The following is an 18,548-nucleotide window of genomic DNA, read 5'->3' as shown; positions in this document are numbered from 1 at the left end:
CAGGTGGGTAGGGAGGTGTGAGGCACTAGGTTGTAATTGGGTGAAGAGAGGTGGGCAGGGAGGTATGAGGCACTGGCAAATAGGTGGGTCAAGGGAAGTGGGCAGGAACGTGTGAGGCACTAGGTGATACAGTATGTGGGTTAAAGGAGATGGGCAGGAAGGTGTGAGGAACTAGGTGGGTGAAAGGAGCTGTGCATAGAGGTATAAGGCACTGGCATACTGTACAGTACGCATCCGGAAGAAGCTCCTGCACATGTCTGTAAATAACATAGTGGGCGCATGCGCAGTTGACAAAAAGTATGACTCCGACGGACATGGCGCCAGTGTGCCGATACCGCAAAGTCTTGCGGAAGAAGAAATTTTAGAGCATAAAGTCGAAAGTATTAACGGTGCGAAATGGAAGCGATAAAATGGCGGTAAAATGTACATATCAGCGTGAATGCAAGCGCATCTCCCCAGCGTTAGTATTCTGCGATACTGCTGGCATAGACTGGCATATTTCTCACAGACCTGCCAATTTTATGGTAATTATATAGTTTTGCACAAATTAAATCTGATTATAATGTGACCTTTTTCCCCCTATGCTAAAGAAACGCAATTCATCCGTCTAAATCTACTTTTTTTCCAGTTTGTCTTTTAAGATAATGAGCTTCATGTCTAAATGTAGTTTCCCTAGTAAATATGACTAGGAAATATAAATTAGAAGACATATATTGAAGCCACAGGAACCAGTGTGTAAAAGAATAAGTGGCTCAACTCAATCATTCATTATAATAAAAAAATGCTGTTATTGTTAAGGTGAATGTGACAGACACAAAAGGCAGCAGAAGTGCCTGCTGGGAAATCCCATGCCTTAAGCCCACTCTCTTGTTTAAGTAAATCATGTTCTGCGCAGCTTAAGAAAAGGACAATTATAGTTTTCATTTGTGCCCTTAACACTCAGAGATTGTGGAGTGCGGTCCGTGCTTGGGACTAAACTGCGCAGCTCAGACCGACCTCCAATGATTAAACACAGGTTAGCCGCAAGTCGGACACGGGCGCTAATGTCCAAACAAACAAGTCAAACGGTGGCATTTATTCCCTGGGATAGAAGGGGGAGAGAAGAGGGCTGTGAGAACCGGAGGAAAGAGGGCCCTGCTCCAAGGAGCTTACAATCTAGAGTGAGGGGGAGACAGGCAGGTGACATGAGGGGCAGGCAAGGAGGCCTGAAGGCAGGAAGTGAGCATGGCAGGGATGGGCAGGACATGAGGCGGCAGGTAGGGAGAGCGGCCTCAGTATTAGGTTATAATCCAGAATCCCATTGGGTACTTGTGTATTTTGGCGGCACCCATCGCATCGCATACCATTACGCATGCGATGGTATGCGATGCGACGCGATTTCGTTGGTTTTCAAATTGTATGCCATTGTACATGGCATACAATGCCATACGATGCGATGCGATTAAACATTGTATAAGCACCCTAATGGGTGCTTACAATGTTAAATGCACCCCCACGCCACCCCCCAAATATAAACGTGAACCCGAAGCGTGGCGAGCGGCGGCGGTACGCGTCCTACGACCTTTTCATACCCCCACTATCCACGTCGGCGTGGAGTTGAAAATAGATTAGTGTGGCGGGCACAGCGAGCCACCGAGCCCGAAGCGTGGCGAGCGGACGCGGATACCTGTGAAGCCCGCGAAGGGACGCGTTTACCTGTGAAGGTATCCGCATCCCCTCGCGGGGCTCGGTGGCTCGCTGCGCTCGCCACACTAATCTATTCTCAACTCCACGCCGACGTGGATAGTGGGGGTATGAAAAGGTCGTAGGACGCGTACCGCCGCCCCTCGCGGGCTCACTGCGCTCGCCACGCTTCGGGTTCACGTTTATAGTGGGGGGGTGGCGTGGGGGTGCATTTAACATTGTAAGCACCCATTAGGATGCTCAAAAGCACCCTTTAGGGTGCTTATACGATTTTTCATTGTATAGGGGGTCAAAATCGCGTCGCATCGCATGCCATCGGGTACATGGCATGCGATGCGATACGTTCATCGAACGATGCTGAAATCGGGCGCCGCCAAAATACACAAGTACCTCCCATTGCAAGATGTGGATGTTCATCCCTGTGATGTGTTCAGAGAGGTAGGGGGAGTCCAGCGCATTCTGGCTCATAGGCTACAACAGGCCAATGCCATCTTTAGCTGATGTTCGCTGCAGCATACCACCACACAGGGGGATTCTGGGTACCTAGAACCCCCTCCCACCTGCCACCAAGCTATCCGATTGGTGACAGACTGGTGGCTGTGTGGCTCCTGGCATCTGCCTCCTGTTAAAAAGACAGCTTGCCACTGGGCTGTCTGACAGTAGGGGGAGCTAGCTGCAGAGGAGGTCAGTGGCAGTGCTCCATGTAGCTGTGTGAGTAAGAATGGTCATCATTGCCATTGCCATCGATGGTCACCATCGATGGTAATAGTGTAACAGGCCAACAATAGTGTAATACTATGCAATGGATGACCATTGACGTTTTTACATATCGATGGTCATCCACTTTCTTTGATTGATTGACCTGCGGGCCAATCAAAACACAGAATAAGGCCTTTACGGGTGTCGGATGCTCCATCTGTATGTTATGTGTGTAAATATGCTGTGTGTAGGCTATGTGTGTGTTTGTGTTGCAGTGTGTATGTATGCTATGTGTGTGTGTATGTACAGAAGAATGTACACACGCGACATACATACATACATATAAGTATGGAAACCCCCCCCCCCCCCATGAGAATCCTGCATGTGCCCCTGTGCAGGGCTTATCTCCGGAATGCTTGCTAATTCTGGCAGCATCCAGTGGTAGGTTCCCCATCAGGCACCTGCCTAGGAGTACAGTTGCTGGATCCGGCACTGCAGGTTCCCCTGAGGGCGAGATGTACTAAGCCATGAAAAGCGACAAATCGGAGAGTGATAAACCACCAACCAATCAGCTCCGACCAGCCATTTTTCAAAAACATCCTGTGACATGGCAGTTAGCAGCTGATTGGTTGGTGGTTTATCGCTCTCCATTTTATCACTTTTGAAGCTTAGGGCATCAGACCCGAATGAGAGCCCTGCTAGGTCACTGGCCTGATGAGGCAAAGTGACACTTTTTTATTGGTAATTTTGCCTAATTTAGTTTATTTGGTATGCATTGGAAATGTTGATGTTGGGGTGATGGGAGGCGACCAGTATTGTTGTGCCTAGGAGTGGCCTTGTTCCCTTAATCAACCCCTGGCAGTATAATGTACCTCATCTAACTGATGTACCAAACCTTCTAAGGAGGATAAGTGGGGGTGTTGCCCATAGCAACAATCATCTTTCAGCTATCATTTATTTAATACACTTCACATGTCCTCATACACCTCCCCCTGGTAAGATCTGGTAGGTGGAGCAGCCGGGAGTCACATCCACGGCATCATAGCTATAGCTGGCCATACATCAGAACGATTCTGGGCCCGGATGCACGATTTTGACGGATCATGCGATCAATTGCGATCATCGCGAGGTATTTTGGTACGATGCGCACTTCCGCATCATCGCCGAAGGCCCAGCAATTTCAACGATCATCGTTGTCTATACACGCTCCCCAAAATCGCCCCGATGCCCTAAGCTTCAAAAGTGATAAAATGGAGAGTGATAAACAGCCAGCCAATCAGCTCCTACCTGCCATGTCACAGGCTGTGTTTGAAAAATGTCAGGCAGGAGCTGATTGGCTGGTTGGTTATCACTCTCCATTTTATCACTTTTGAAGCTTAGTGCATCTGATCCTGAATCTGCTAAATTGGACCAAAACAATTAACGCGAGCAGATTCAGACTCGATTGCTAATTAGAAAATGTACAAATTGAGCAACTGCGCAGGCGCGACGGTGATTAGTGAAACTTAATGCATATGGATCATAAACCAAAGCGGACAGAGGTTTACTGACAGGAAGTCGGTGTTTGGGGTGGTAACCGGCCATTTTCTGGGTGTGTCAGGCATGGGTGGGTCTCTAACATTTACGCCATCCTCGATCAGCTGTCCTCGGCCCTTGTCTTGGCGGGTGTTCCACTCTTGCAAATCTCCTGGTCTCCATGTCCGTATCAATATCCGTAACTGTCAATGGCGGGACTGAGCCTCCCTCAAACCATGGTGGCCACCCACCATAGCCCACTGCCCTGGTTATCTAGCCCAGAGGCAGAGCTTTAAGTCCTAACTGCCCGAGTATTTCTGGAGCCGCTGACGTCCGGCCAGCACAGAACAAAACAACATATTAATATAAAATATTACACTTCAATGTGCCTTGAGGCATTGTCCAGAGCCGAACATAAGACTATTTGCGTAGCCAGCGTTAGCTTACCATCACAATAAGCTGACCTTTGTGAACCGCCGCACCTGCTGTCATTCTTATTACAGGGAAGAACCTCATTTACACCAACAAAAGGACAGAAAAAAAAAACAACTTTTTTTTTGTGTGTACTTTAGTGGGAGTAAAATGCCAGAGCGTTTTATTCTGTCAATACGCGCCTTCCTCCTCCTGCCCTCGCTCCTCGGGCGAGATCTATTCTAGTAACCTGGCATAGCTCCATCAAACCACAATTAGGCTTCCAGCACCCAATATGGCATATTACGTGCGCCACTGCTCGGACCCCCTGCTCGCCGCATACAGAATAATGCAAACACCTAGCAATCTCGAACAGGCCGCGGCCAGACAATAGAGGTCCTCGCGTGCAGAGACCGTGATTGTATGGAGGACGCCAGGCACACATTTATGCAAGGAGCTAATCCCGGTAACAAGCTCCACCACGCTATGCCGTTTTATTTTTACACCCTGGTTCTGCAATGGGCGTGCATTACGACCAGGCGGGACAACACAAAGGCAGCGATGGGGGTCACCTTTCTGTATTTATTGCCCTATTTGCTGGTGCTGGACCCGACATTATGACAATTATGTGCAAAAATTATACAGGAACTGAACAGCTTTCAAGCAAAAAAAGCTGATTTTATGTCAAGATAACCCTTTAAACGCCGGTCAGCGCCTGGCGGTTCTGCAGGTATTCATAGAAGCTACAAAATAAACAGGTTTCTGGGGTTTTTTTCTCGGTAAGGTGAGGATGTTTTTGAATTTGTACATCCCTGCGGATAATCGTCTCCCACAGTTATTACAGACTAATAAGGGCTGAGGCGGGGTTGGGCGCGATGGCACCTTGCGCTTCAGCCGCATATTACGTTTACTAAAAGAAAGATGCATTTGCATGTATATTCAACGGTACCAGTGGCGCAGAACGCATGCTACCAGACGTATGCTATCGGGAGAATGCTACCCGATGCGGACTACCAGGAGCTTACGCTACCAGGGGATTCAGGTTGATTTGCAAAGCACCTTTGGGGGGGTGATGTTCTAACATCCACACCCCAGCTCCGCCCCGATTTCCGCACATCGCATTCAGAATTATCGCATATGCAGTAACATATGCGATAATTATGGCAAAGGACCGCTCTTGCGTTAAGAGCTGTCCATTGCGGTGAGAGTCAGCCATGGGACCTGGCGGCTCTCCCCTCCCTCCCTTACCCGGCGCTGCTGCTGCTGCGCCGGGCTCTCCTCCTCCCTGCACCCGGAAGAGGATCAGTGCAGAGAGGAGGAGGTCACAGGTCCGGACAGCACAGCTCTGTGCTGCCCGGACACAGGTGAGAGGGGGGCGATGCGGGGCGGCAGGGGTCCGTGCGGGGCGGTGGAGGGTTGCGGTAGGCTTCTATGGGGCATCGTCAGATTTTTCTGGCGATGCCCCCTGCCGCGGTAACCCGGCGGGGGATGCTTAGTGCATCCCAAAATATGGTAAAAACCCAGATAACGGGGTTTTTACCGCAGTTTTAGCATAGAGAATCTCCCCCTTCGTTTGCTAATGGACAAAACCATGTGTGCTGCAGGTGGGGCAGATGTAACATGTGCAGAGAGAGTTAGATTTGGGTGGGGTGTGTACTAAACTGATATCTATATTGCAGTGTAAAAATAAAGCTCCATCTCCAGGATTGGTGGAGGAAACCGTAGGAACCTCAGAATTCAATGGGCCCTAAAATATTTGTTTTATATATATATAACAGGGAAAGACAAAACGTATTACTGTATTTGTGTTATAACATCGGGGCACAAGACCAATTCAAAAACACATTTAGGACGTGCTATAATCCAACAGGTCACCTTAATAAGGCGGAGGACACGACAGCTGAGCCTGCGGACGGCTGCAGCCGCAGGAGGCTAGCCGTCTTCAAGACGCAGCTCTGAGGCCTGTGAGCAGGGAAATGAAATGGAAGCAGACGGAAGAGAGGATTGCGGCGACTTCAGCTTTTCCTGGCGGAGCTATTAGAGAGCATCTTGAGAAAGCACTTACTGTAAGAGGCGTGTTTTTTTTTTTTTTTACAGGATTCAATTCAGGAGAACGAAGGCTTGTTTTTATAAACAGGCAAATGACTCAGCTTGCCATCTCAGCTGGCGACCTTTCAATTATTATTATAACTGAGCCACCTGCTGGAGCTTTCCATATTTCATCCGCAACCGCGGCGTGAGCGCACGGCCTGCCTGGTTATTCTCTCGTCTGCACTAAAACTCATTTCTCTTTTACCAGGTGATACGTGGAGACCTGGCACAAGAGCGGCGGCGAGTTATACGCGACGGCAGCACAGTGCTCTGCGCCGGGAAACAGGCTGTATTTGGAAGGTACAATAACACATCGCACCGTGTGCCGCTGGACAGAGGAGTTGGTGACGATCAGTGGTCTAAGTGTGTCGCAATAATAAATATTATTATTATTATTATAAACACAGTATAGCCTCCCCTCAAAATGAACTCAGCAGCAGCGATAATTGTGGTTGATTCATGTTTGAAGGTAAAGTAAAAAATAACCATGCTGCTCTGCAGGGGGGCAGATGTAACATGTGCAGAGCTTTAGATTTCAGTGGTGTGTTTAAACTGGAATCAATGTAAAAATAAAACTGTGTAACATTTGTGGGCTACATGCAAAAACAGACAGTATTCACCCTGCACGAATATATATATATATGTGATAGCTATGTGTATTGTAATCATTTTGAGCAACAGGACTTGTGTTAGGACCTGCAGAAAAGTGGGGTCCCGTGAAGGGGGCAGCAGGCTTAAATGCATTGAACAATTCATGAACTAAATCTCCACTATTTATTATTATCAGTTAATTTAGTGTGTGCAGAGCCCCTACAATTTCTGTTTAAACAATGTGGTCACTATCCATAGGGCACCCCAAAACTAGGAAAGGAGAGTACCGATGTTTACTGCATATTGTTTATTAGATTATTTTTTAAATTAGTCTTATTGTGGTCACATTCATTCATGCACCCTGTTTTTTAACCTATATTTCATAGCTTATGTTATCCACTTCCCCTGATGATTAGTGACAGGTGTGTTGGTAACTGCTCACCTTTAAAAGCACAGTCTGCTGTGAGCTTAAGGTGCATACACACGGGCTATAATCGCTGGCAATATGGTCGCTGAGCGACCATATTGCCAGCGATTGGAGTGTGCACCGGCGATAAATCGCCGGGTGCGCACTGTCGTTTTTAGCCCCCTTATGATCGCTGGTCGCAAGAGCTTGCTCCTGCAACCAGCTGATTCCCTCTGCGTCTCCCTGGTCGCTGATGAAAAGGAGACACTGAGAAATATATTACTCAGCAATATATCGCCCCCGTGTGTACACACCTTTAGACCAGATAGCATGCCTGGAATCAAACATTGATGTGATAGCTATGTGTATTGTTATCATTTAAGCAATAGTGTTAGGACCTGCAGAAAAGTGGGGTCCCGTGAAGGGGGCTGCAGGCTTAAATGCATTGATCAATTCATGAACTAAATCTCCACTATTTATTAATATAAGTTAAATTAGTGAGTGCAGAGCCCCTACAAAATATATATATATATATATATATATATATATATATATATATATATATATATATATATATATATAGCAAGAAAAACAATGCGCAAATATATGGGATATATTAAGACGTGTCCCAATTTGAGTGTGTACCACAAAGTTTAATCTCCACTTGATTAATCTAAAGGTGCCCATACACATGCAGATTTATCTTCAGATCTGGCTGGTTGGAACAACAACATGGTTATGGATGAGTGACAGTTTGACAGTTTTCCAGCATTTCCAAGCAAATGGTCAACTGTCATTTGCTCTCATCCATAACCATGTTTTTGTTCCAACCAGACAGATCTGAAGATAAATCTGCGTGTGTATGGCCACCTTTAGAAGCAATCAGGTTCCACTTTACCCGGCAGCTCGAACTCTCTGCCTCCAAGTGGCAATCTTGAATCCCACAGGTGTTTTCTACAATGGTAATGAGAAAGAGCACTCTATAGTTTATTTAAGATACACAAAACACAGGGCTGCAGGCAGAAATCACGTACATAAACGGGTGTTACTAGACACCGCAGATGAATTGCATATTGTGTGCTACACGCACAACAAGCTGGTGGAACGGTTACACTTGGCAATTAGGGCGGAGTGAAAAAGTTGAAATTGAGATATTCAAAATCGACTAGTGTGGAAAAGTTGTGACGACCTGAATTAGAAACGTGCAAAAGCTTTTTGATTTGAGTCAACATCTTCTGTTCTGGCAAGAGACCTAAAGTTTTGATTTTTAGATGAAAATAACGAAACGTATGAGCTCCGATCTAGTTAAAATTATGTCAGGCTGTCTTAGGGAGCCCATACACGGTCCGTTGTGTAGGGCTCCATTCTGTACTATGCGATGCGCGCTCCCGCGCATCACATAGTACGGTACAAAAGTATGTGCTGCACATACTTTTTGTACTAGGTACGCATCGGAACGGATCGCAGTGCATGCACACTGCATGCACTAGGGATGCGATCCGATGTGTACTTTAAAAGTACAGAACGGACTGAAAAAACGGACCGTGTATGGGGGGCATTAGAGTGGTTCATTAATATACTTTAGCATAGTAAAAAGAAGAGTACGAGCTTTTCCTAGTGCAAAGTGACTGACTTTGACGGGAGAAAAAATCCATGATAATTGACCCATTTTCATGGTCACAATTGTGAATATTGTGCGTTTTCTCCTGAACGTGTCTGTAATTGAAGTGACCAAGAAAAAAAACTTGGGGCAAAAAATCTGGGTAAATCCCTTTTGTTTCCCCGTATAGAATAGTGCACCTCTGTGTCTGCTAATGTCCATCTCTTTACTAAATGCTACAGTAAGTAGGAAAAAGGATCCATACCTCAGCAGTGTCCTGCCTAGCTCTTGGTGGTTCAACCCTCATTCTGCATTCGATGTTCCAGCCATTGTTCCTGTTGATGTTCTGACCATCGATCCGGTCATCAATGTTCTAACCATCGATCCAGTCATCAATGTTCTAACCATCGATCCAGTCATCAATGTTCTAACCATTGTTGCAGCTATTGATGTTCTAACCATTGATCCAGTCATCACTGTTCTAACCATCGATCCAGTCATCGATGTTCCAACCTTTGTTCCTGTCATCGATGTTATAACCATCATTCCTGCCATTGATGTTCTAATCACAATTCCAAGTCATCAGTATTCCCAGGCAACCCCAAGTAATGTACTTTGCCCTCAGTGTGGTTATCGGCTCATAGCGCTTAGGAACTTCATCAGAGCGCTGCACTGCATCTTTATCATCTTCTTTGTCATAGTCATTGTGTACCATTCCTGTTGCCGTGCATACATTACTCTCTGCCATTTGCCAAGTATAATCTTCCTTGTTATCATCTGTTTCAATAAAACAGATGGTACTTTTACTCCTGCCTGCTTCCGGCTCATCCTGCCTCTGGGTGCACTAAGGTACAATTTATGTACAAGGGTCTAATCAAGCCTCCCCGATTCCTTCATCGGTCCGAGCCTACGCCTGAGGCCTTCGTCACATTGACTCAGACCCCAGGCGTGACAGCAAGAGTATTACAGGTCTACTGAGAAGCTGGAACTGCCAATAAGAAATGGTAAGAGACCACTATTCAACCAGGGATGGTTTGTTGACAGTTCATCATGTTGACATAGCCATGAAGACATATTAATGTCAACATGGTCAATGTCGACAAGTCATACCACACCCATATGTTATTTAAAAATTTGACACAGCAACTTTCAAACCATAATTCTAAAATCAGATATATTGTGTGTATTGAAAATAATAACAAAGGGGTTCGATCCTATTACGTGCAGATGATTCGCAAGTGCAAATCATCACGGCACCTGGTGCACTTTACGGCGGGCTGAATTCGCTTAAAAGTGCTCGCATCTCCACAGGGGTGCGAGCACTTTTAAGTGAAATTGGCCCTGCAAAGGGTGCCTTTAATTTGGGTGCCGTTTTCAGCGTTTAAACTGAACCCAAACGGCAACTCACACCCTTCGGCAATAATAGGATTGACCCCATATTCTACTGGATATGCTATTGAGAGATTCATTCTATCAGTGGTGTCCAGAAGGTACATACCGTTTAGGCCAATCACCATACCGTTTAGGCCAGGTACATACCGTTTAGGCCAATGTGTTAATTACTAGGCAGGATTCATCAGCAATACTTTATTTCCTTTTTATGTGCTTACTGACCCAATTAGCAGTCTAATAATAGTGGACATCAATCACAACTGGTTTGTATAAAACTGAACTAAAAACACAACATAAAAAACAACAAGAAGACAATACTGTATGTGCAACATCTTTGAAACCTGTTATTTTTGAATCAAAGTTCTTGATTTTATTTTTCTAAACATTATATTTATGTGTTTATTACAGCATAATGCACTTTAACGTATGTAACTAATAATATATTGGCTTATCTTTTGCATAGTTATATCCTGTAATGCAGCCCAATCACGTTCCCAGCATAAGGGATGCAAAACTGTTTTTCAGACCAATTCATGTTTAAAATAAACTGCCACAAGTAAAAACAATAAACAGAAGTGTTTAAAATACTGCACCTAAAGAACAGAGGGGCAAATTTATTAAGCTTGGAGAAGAGATAAACTGGAGGTAAAGCGGAGAAAAGGTGAAAGGAGATAAAGCACCAGCCAATCAGCTGTGTTTGAAAAAGACAGTTGGGAGTTGATTGGCTGGTGCTTCATCTCCTTTTACCTTTTCTCCGCTTTATCTCCAGTTTATCTCTTCTCCAAGCTTAATAAATCTGTCCCAGAGTGTAATGCATTGTTACTGAACTTACTGTAGATTTCAGTAAAGATTTGGACATTAGAAGACACAGGTGTCCATTATTCTATTATTCTATTAAGGGCAAACAAAAGGGATTTCTTGGTCACTTCAATTACAGAGCATCCTCTCCCCCCCAAAACAAAACACTTTCGGGTGAAAACACACAATATTCACAATTGTGACCATGAAAGGGTCAGTTATCAGGGATTTTTTTTCTCCGGCCAAAGTCAGTAAGTTTGCACTAGGACAATCTCGTACTCTTTTTACTATGCTAAAGTATATTAATGAACCACTCTAAGACATCCTGAAATAATTTTAACTAGATCGGAGCATCTTCATAGGTTTCATTATTTTCACCTAAAAAGTTAAACTTTAGGCCTCTTGCCAGAACAGAAGATGTTGACTCAGATCAAAATGCTTTTGCACGTTTCTTATTCAGGTCAAGTCACAACTTTCCCACACTAGCCGATTTTGATTATCACAATTCCATTTTTTTCACTCCGCCCTAAAATATATATATAGTTAATGTAGGAAGATGAACCAGAGAGGCTCCTCCTCCCGCACCCCAACTCGCTTGTAACCAGCACATTGGAATACTAACAGAATGGGTCCCCCAGTCATAGAATTGGGTCCATGATGTAATAATTGTAGCATCATCAATAAAAACAACTGGATCACTCATTCAACAAATTTCTAGTTTAAAAAAAAAAAAGTCAATTACATTAAAAAGAAAGACAAATTAGCAAATGCCCGAGGTGTATATACCATATATTTATATGTTAATTATTAATCCCATTAATATAAATGTAGAACAGTGTCCTTGCCGTGTGCGAGGCAATAAGGCACACTGGGGTAAATGGCAAAGCAGCAGCTGTATAGTAATAAAGGGTTAATTACAGGGTCGGCTCAGCCGTTAGACAGTTTTAGGCAGCTGTCTAGAGGCTCCATGATGTGGGGGGCGCCCCAGAGTTTCACAAAATTAAGGAGGACTCTGATAGAGGCATCCTTGTTGAACTTGATGTAAACTGCAGGCGCACGGGAGACCCGGGTCTCACATAGGTGCGTCCTGTTTTGCTTCTCTTGACTCCTTCCATTCTTGCCGGAAGCCAACAGGATTCTAACGTCAATCTTTGTTTAATCTTCATTTGCGCCATTTGCGGGGATTGGTAACTGGTAATTGGTGTATTTATCAGACTAATGTTTTAGGGCCAGATACACTAAGCTTCAAAACTGTGACATGGCAGGTAGATGCTGATTGGCTGGCTGTTTATCACTATCCATTGTATCACTTTTGAAGCTTAGTGTATCTGGCCCTTAGAGATTAAAAAAAAAATGTTCTATCTATCACCTATATACTGCATTTTGCTCATGTTCTACTGGTGTGGAGTTTATATGTTCTCCCCATTCATGTGTGGGTTTCCTCACACAATCCAAAAATACACAAGTTGTCTCTCCAGAAAATGTAACCCTTGTGTGTAGGGGATATAGGGGCCCGTTTATTAATAAATTTATCGCATTTACAATGCAATCAGGGCGGAATATTACCGCCCAGGATCGCATTGTAAAATGCGATATTAGCGCTGGGATGTATCATCCCAGAAGCAAAGGGACAGGGCTCTGAAAGGAGCCCGTCCCTGTGATGCACTCAGCTGGAAGCCGAGGGGCCTGCGCAAATGCGTGGTTATTGCTGACCACCGGCTGGCCCCGCTGACCGCACTGTCCCAGCAGCAGTGCTGTGTGTATCGCCATCTCATAATGATACATCGGGCAGCTTCACAACCCCCATAGAATCCTGTGGGAGAAGCATCTGGCAATGATGCAGGGGGGGTCGCAGCAGGGATCTGAGATTCCTGCTGCGATCCCCTTTGGTACATTCAGGGGATACTTAATATTTGCGGCTAACCCCCGAAAACAGGTGATTTCGTGGATTTAGCGCCATATATTCTTTGATAAATGTGGCCCATAGACTGTAAGCTCCACTGGGGCAGTAACTGATGTGATTGGCTAAATGTACCCTGTAAAGCGCTGTGGAAAATGTGTGCACTATGTAAATAATGGGTAATAATAATGATATCATAAGTCCACTTCCATTCTATAACAACAAGGCTGTTGATGCCACTCTCATATGTTACATGCTGTGGTTTTGCCAATTAGAATATTGAAAATCTAATTGGTAGTAGACCATAAGGACCCAAAAATATGCCAGTCGACACCAGATAGGGATCAGCATCTAACCAAGACCTATCAGATGTCAATCAGGGCAGTATATTTGGCCAGATGAGGACCATGTCTGACTGTGTATGCTGTAACCACCAAACCGTGCTACTGGTTCCCCACCTGCAATGCCAGATGCCCCCGCCACCCCTCATCCCTGGGGCGATCACATATCATTACACAAGCTGGTTACCGTCCTAGGTTCTGACCTAACATTACATAGGATAGTCACTGGGGTTGTCCATCCAATGGGCGATGCTTCTTAACCACGGAGCGCTCACGGAAGTACATGAGCTAAAGAAGACACAATCATGTAAGCTCAATACAGAAAAGAAATGGGCCTTTTACCACTGATGGGAAAACAATCACTCATCGGAGGAAGTCCTGATTGCTCATCAACAATGGTCGATGACCAACTCTCGTAGTTACAATCCGCTGCCAAAATGGGAGGCGAGAGAAGAATGAATGATGTATGAATCAAGATATTAGTGGGGTGGAGACGACAGTTATGCAGCCAACCATAGACCCTGAAGAGCGGTAAAAAATCAAATAGAAGATGATACAGATTTGGTGTCTAGTCGGAACAATTTTGATACTAAATCATCGTCTGCATAGAACATCTAAACCATCAATCCAAACCAACAAATTTTGACAGTCTTGATGGAACCACCTATACTTCCGATATTAAATATAAGAACAGTTCTCAGAAAACACTTTGAGGACAGTTCCAAGACACTTCAATGATTGCCCATTTTATTTAAAGAATTGCCCATTTTCCTTGAAGAATTGCCCATTTTGCTTGAAGGATTGCCCATTTTCTTTGACTAATTGAATTCCCTTAATTTTCACCCTTAATGCTTGATGCCATAGGCGGAGTAAGCCCCCATGGTATGATTCCCCTTCTTACCTCCACTTATCAAAACACCCCCAAAAATATGATTCATTACAGGTTAAGGTAATCTGACCTAACCCCCTCCCCCATGAACCATGAATGTTATGCATGATGCAAGCATGCCGGCCATGTTTCTTTCCAATCATTACTGCAACCTATATAACATTACTATATGCTAAAGAGACCCTAGTGTATAAAACAGGTGCCGGCTACTCCACGTATTACTAAGCAGCTGTATACCGAGGTAAATATTTTCCTGTGTCAGATACTAATACATGATGCCATTTCCTCTCTTTTAAGAGAAAGTGGAGTCATTGCCCATATCAACCGATCGACTTCTGCTGTAGCTACCATTTATCTTGCTCAGACTATAAAATGACAGTTAGATGCTTATTGGTCACCACGAGCAACATCTCCATTTTATCTCTCTCAAAAGCTTAAAACATCTTCTCGGTTGTGCGGGTGCCTGCGCTGAAGGCGCTGCTGGCTGAGTCCGTGGAGATTCCCGGTCTGTCATTGATACCCTTGTGCTGTAAGGCGCATCAGGCCTCGAGTCAAGCGAGAGAGAAAGAGGCAGACAGACAGAGCGCTGCTTTACATAGCTCCTGGTTTCGCTTGCGTCATGGGAGAGCTCAGCTGTACTCTGTGGATGTACTGGGACATCAGAGGCTACTCAGCTGCAGAAATAATGATCTGAGTCATTTAAGGCTTCATCCCTGCACTTGTCACCCCTCCGGATGAGGAACTCAACTGTAATAGGGATAGACAGAGGTGGCACGTCTTTAATTCTATAATTAATATATAATATATATATATCTATATATACACATGTAAATGCGTCTGTCTGTGGCCAGGGGGCGAGGGTGATGCCGGCACAATCTCTGCGCTCAGCGACCTACTTATTCGGCACTGGCCTCGTTCCCCCTGTGTCTCAATATCCACAGACCAGATGCTCCTCTGCAGATTCCCTCCTTGAACTTATGACCTATAAGAGTTTATTAACCTATCGGTGACTTGTGGAGCGCTCTGCACACATATGTACGTATCAGTTCCCTAAGTACCTTATGTTCCTGAATCCGGCAATAGAAAACCAGACCGCACACTGTACGGGGCCTCCGCCTCCTTCAGATAATTTGGGGGCGAAGGCATCATTACAGAGAGAGGATTATTGCGTTATTCCGTAAAAACCTTGGTCATAAAATAATCTGTTTACGTGTTTCTCAGTGGATGACATAACTAACTCCTGCGGCACAAGGCAAGGGACAGATGGGTCTGGCAATATCGCTGTCATAGACCCCAGTCACACTCCCTGCACCCTGATTCGTTCAATGGGGGAACATGCTTAGTGAGGCATGTGTGGTCCTTATAACATTGGCCAACTACATGACCATCAGCATTGCATGTGGATAGTGTGCAACTCAGAAACAGGCCAACAGTATCCCCTACATACACCCAGCTGAGTGCAAAACATGCTGGGCACTAGGACCCAGAGTCTGCCGGGAGGTCCGACCTCCAACCTGATATGCAACTGCACATGTGCAGACTGCAGACACTTAGGGGCCAGATGTATCAAGCTTCAAAAAGTGATAAAATGGAGAGCGATAAACAACCAGCCAATCAGCTCCTGTTAGTCATTTTTCAAACCCAGCCGGTAACATGGCTGGTTGTTTATCCCTGTCCATTTTATTACTTTTTGAAGCTTGATCTGGCCCAAGAAGAGATGCACAGTACGCATTTTTGAGACGAGGAACCTAAACACTGCTGTTAACCCCCTTATATGCATTTACCACTGTTCCTATTGGCTAAATAAGATATCAACATTCACATCATTCACTGTCACCAATTTATGCCTGGTGCTACCGTAAGGAGGTCCTACAGTAGGTGACCTTAAAGGGAGCTAATGTGTCAGAATCAACTAAAATACTGAATGGGTGACATAATCCCACTTACATGTCCCCCAGCACCCCCGCATTGAGCACTGGCCACTGACCCGGAGGGGTGGCTCTTTATCTGTAAACCATGTCAGCGATGGGAGTGGTGTAATGACCAGCGCTAGTCTCCCAGTCTGCAGAGCCACCATACCCATCCCATAATGCCTGCTTAGGTAAGATCCATTAGAGGGGGGGATATTTATTCCGCTGCTTCATTTATTACTCCTCCAGGACTTGGGCCCTACAGACAATATCCACTGTGACTAGAGCCTTATTTTTATGTACCCCCAACAGTGAGCTGAGTTATTCCCCCTACATGGTGAGCTGAGTTAAGCTCCCTACATGGTGGGCTGAGTTATGCCCCCTACATGGTGATCTGAGTTATGCCCCCTACATGGTGAGCTGAGTTAAGCCCCCTACATGGTTAGCTGAGTTAAGCCCTACATGGTGAGCTGAGTTATGCCCCCGGACAGTGAGCTGAGTTATGCCCCCTACACAGTGAGCTGAGTTAAGCCCCCTACACAGTGAGCTGAGTTAAGCCCCCTACACAGTGAGCTGAGTTAAACCCCCTACACAGTGAGCTGAGTTAAGTCACCTACACAGTGAGCTGAGTTAAGTCACCTACACAGTGAGCTGGGTTAAGCCCCCTACTGCATCGGCAAGTGCAGCTGCAGTATGGCCGTCATTAACGAGTACCTCCCTCATCTGAACATGCAGGACAAGGAAGAAGGTCGTTAACAATGCTCGGGATTGGGCATCTTTAACAATATTGACTGTACACACTAGGCGATATTGTTCACAGGTTGCCATCTTCAATAGAACTCTTATCTTAGTAAATGTAACCCTTTGAGACACTTCACCACTTGCTCTCTTTAGAAGGTGTAATACATTTCCCCTAGGAATGGCCATCAGTGGGTTCACCATCGGTGGTCACCATCAAAGTTGCCATCAGTGAATAATTCTGTAGGGCAAATCAAACGGTTGCCAATAAGGGAAGGCAGAGGGGCTTAGTAGGTGACCTGGAGTGGAGTTAAGTTTGGTGTCCTTGGGGCTGAGAAACCTCACCCATCTGACAGCCATCAATGGTGGAGATCCATCAAACTCTTCCATCAACTATCAGTAGAACCCTACCTGGAGCCCTATTTGTTCTTGGATTGTGACTTGTGTGTGATAAATAATCCCATGAAACATCAGGTGTCACAAAACCATTGGTGCACATTTATATACTGTATTATGTGTATACGCTATATGTCCACGACGATACATAACTGTCACTCTCTGAGATGGAAATTAACCAATGACAGATCTCTATGGGATGCGAGACCCCACTACAGCACACAGGATGCCTCAGAAGACCTTAGAAAGCCACAGTATATCTTCACCCTGACCATAGGCTCATCTGCAGGTAGGAAGGCGTATTTGTACACAGCAGAACTGAGATGATATGCTAATGAAGAAGATATTGAGATTGCTACAGAGACGCCCACTGTCAACATCTGAAATCCACGACATCGAAGTTCTGAGCAACCCTATGGTCATAACACGCCTGCGTATAACTCGCCATCCCCCGTTACCTCCCACTAACTGTCAATCACTCTGCAACCAAATTCTCAGGACTACACATGAGGCTCGGACTCATGCGTAGTACAAGAAATATCACCCCACGGTACAAACATTGACTTTGCGTCCACCTCTGAATCTCAGTCTTCCAGCGAGGTATCGCTGACTGTAAGTAACTCTTAGCCCCGATCTGTCCCCCTTATTGAGGAACCCAACCTTTGTGAACCAACTGATTGGTTGGTATACACATTAGATGTCAACTACAAACAGCACCATTTATGGTTCCGAAAATAAACATGGCCTCCAGAGAGTCATTAAGAGGAATAGACAAGGGGGGAGATATACTAAGCCTTGTGGAGTGATAAAGTGGAGAGAGATAGACTAGCAACCAATTAGCTCCTTGCTGGCATGTTTGAAAGCTTTTTTTTAAAATGGCAGTTAGGAGCGGAGTGGTTGGAACTGTATCTCTTTCCACTTTATTACTCTCCCAAGTTTAGTACATATGCCCCAGGAAGTGATACACAAACACAAAGTCCCTCACCTGCGTCTCGGACAAGTTGAGCTGTCTGGCCAACTCTGTCCTCTCCCTGCCGACAACGTACTGGCATCTCTGGAACTCCAGCTCCAGCCGGTACAGCTGCTCCGCCGTGAAGGAGGTCCTGGTGCGCTTCGGCCGGTCAAGGTCCAAGCCTTTGGGAAGAACGATCTCCCGGATCGTTCCTTTGGCATCTGGAAAGAAAGTGG

General features: G+C 45.4%; 1 protein-coding gene across 1 annotated transcript in view; it reads right to left on the bottom strand.

The window, feature by feature from the left end:
• Nucleotides 1-18,548, bottom strand: part of VAX2 (ventral anterior homeobox 2) — a 56,626-nt gene that overhangs the window by 13,406 nt on the left and 24,672 nt on the right. The window contains exon 2 of the mRNA XM_083186533.1: nt 18,346-18,533. Within this exon, the coding sequence (XP_083042659.1) occupies nt 18,346-18,533 (188 nt within the window). The remainder of the gene's footprint in view (nt 1-18,345; nt 18,534-18,548) is intronic.

Source organism: Crinia signifera, chromosome 1, assembly GCF_055691185.1.
Source record: "Crinia signifera chromosome 1, ASM5569118v1, whole genome shotgun sequence".
Lineage (NCBI taxonomy): Eukaryota > Metazoa > Chordata > Amphibia > Anura > Myobatrachidae > Crinia > Crinia signifera.
Note: the sequence above shows the minus strand (reverse complement) of the source record. Positions and strands in the feature narration are given on the sequence as shown.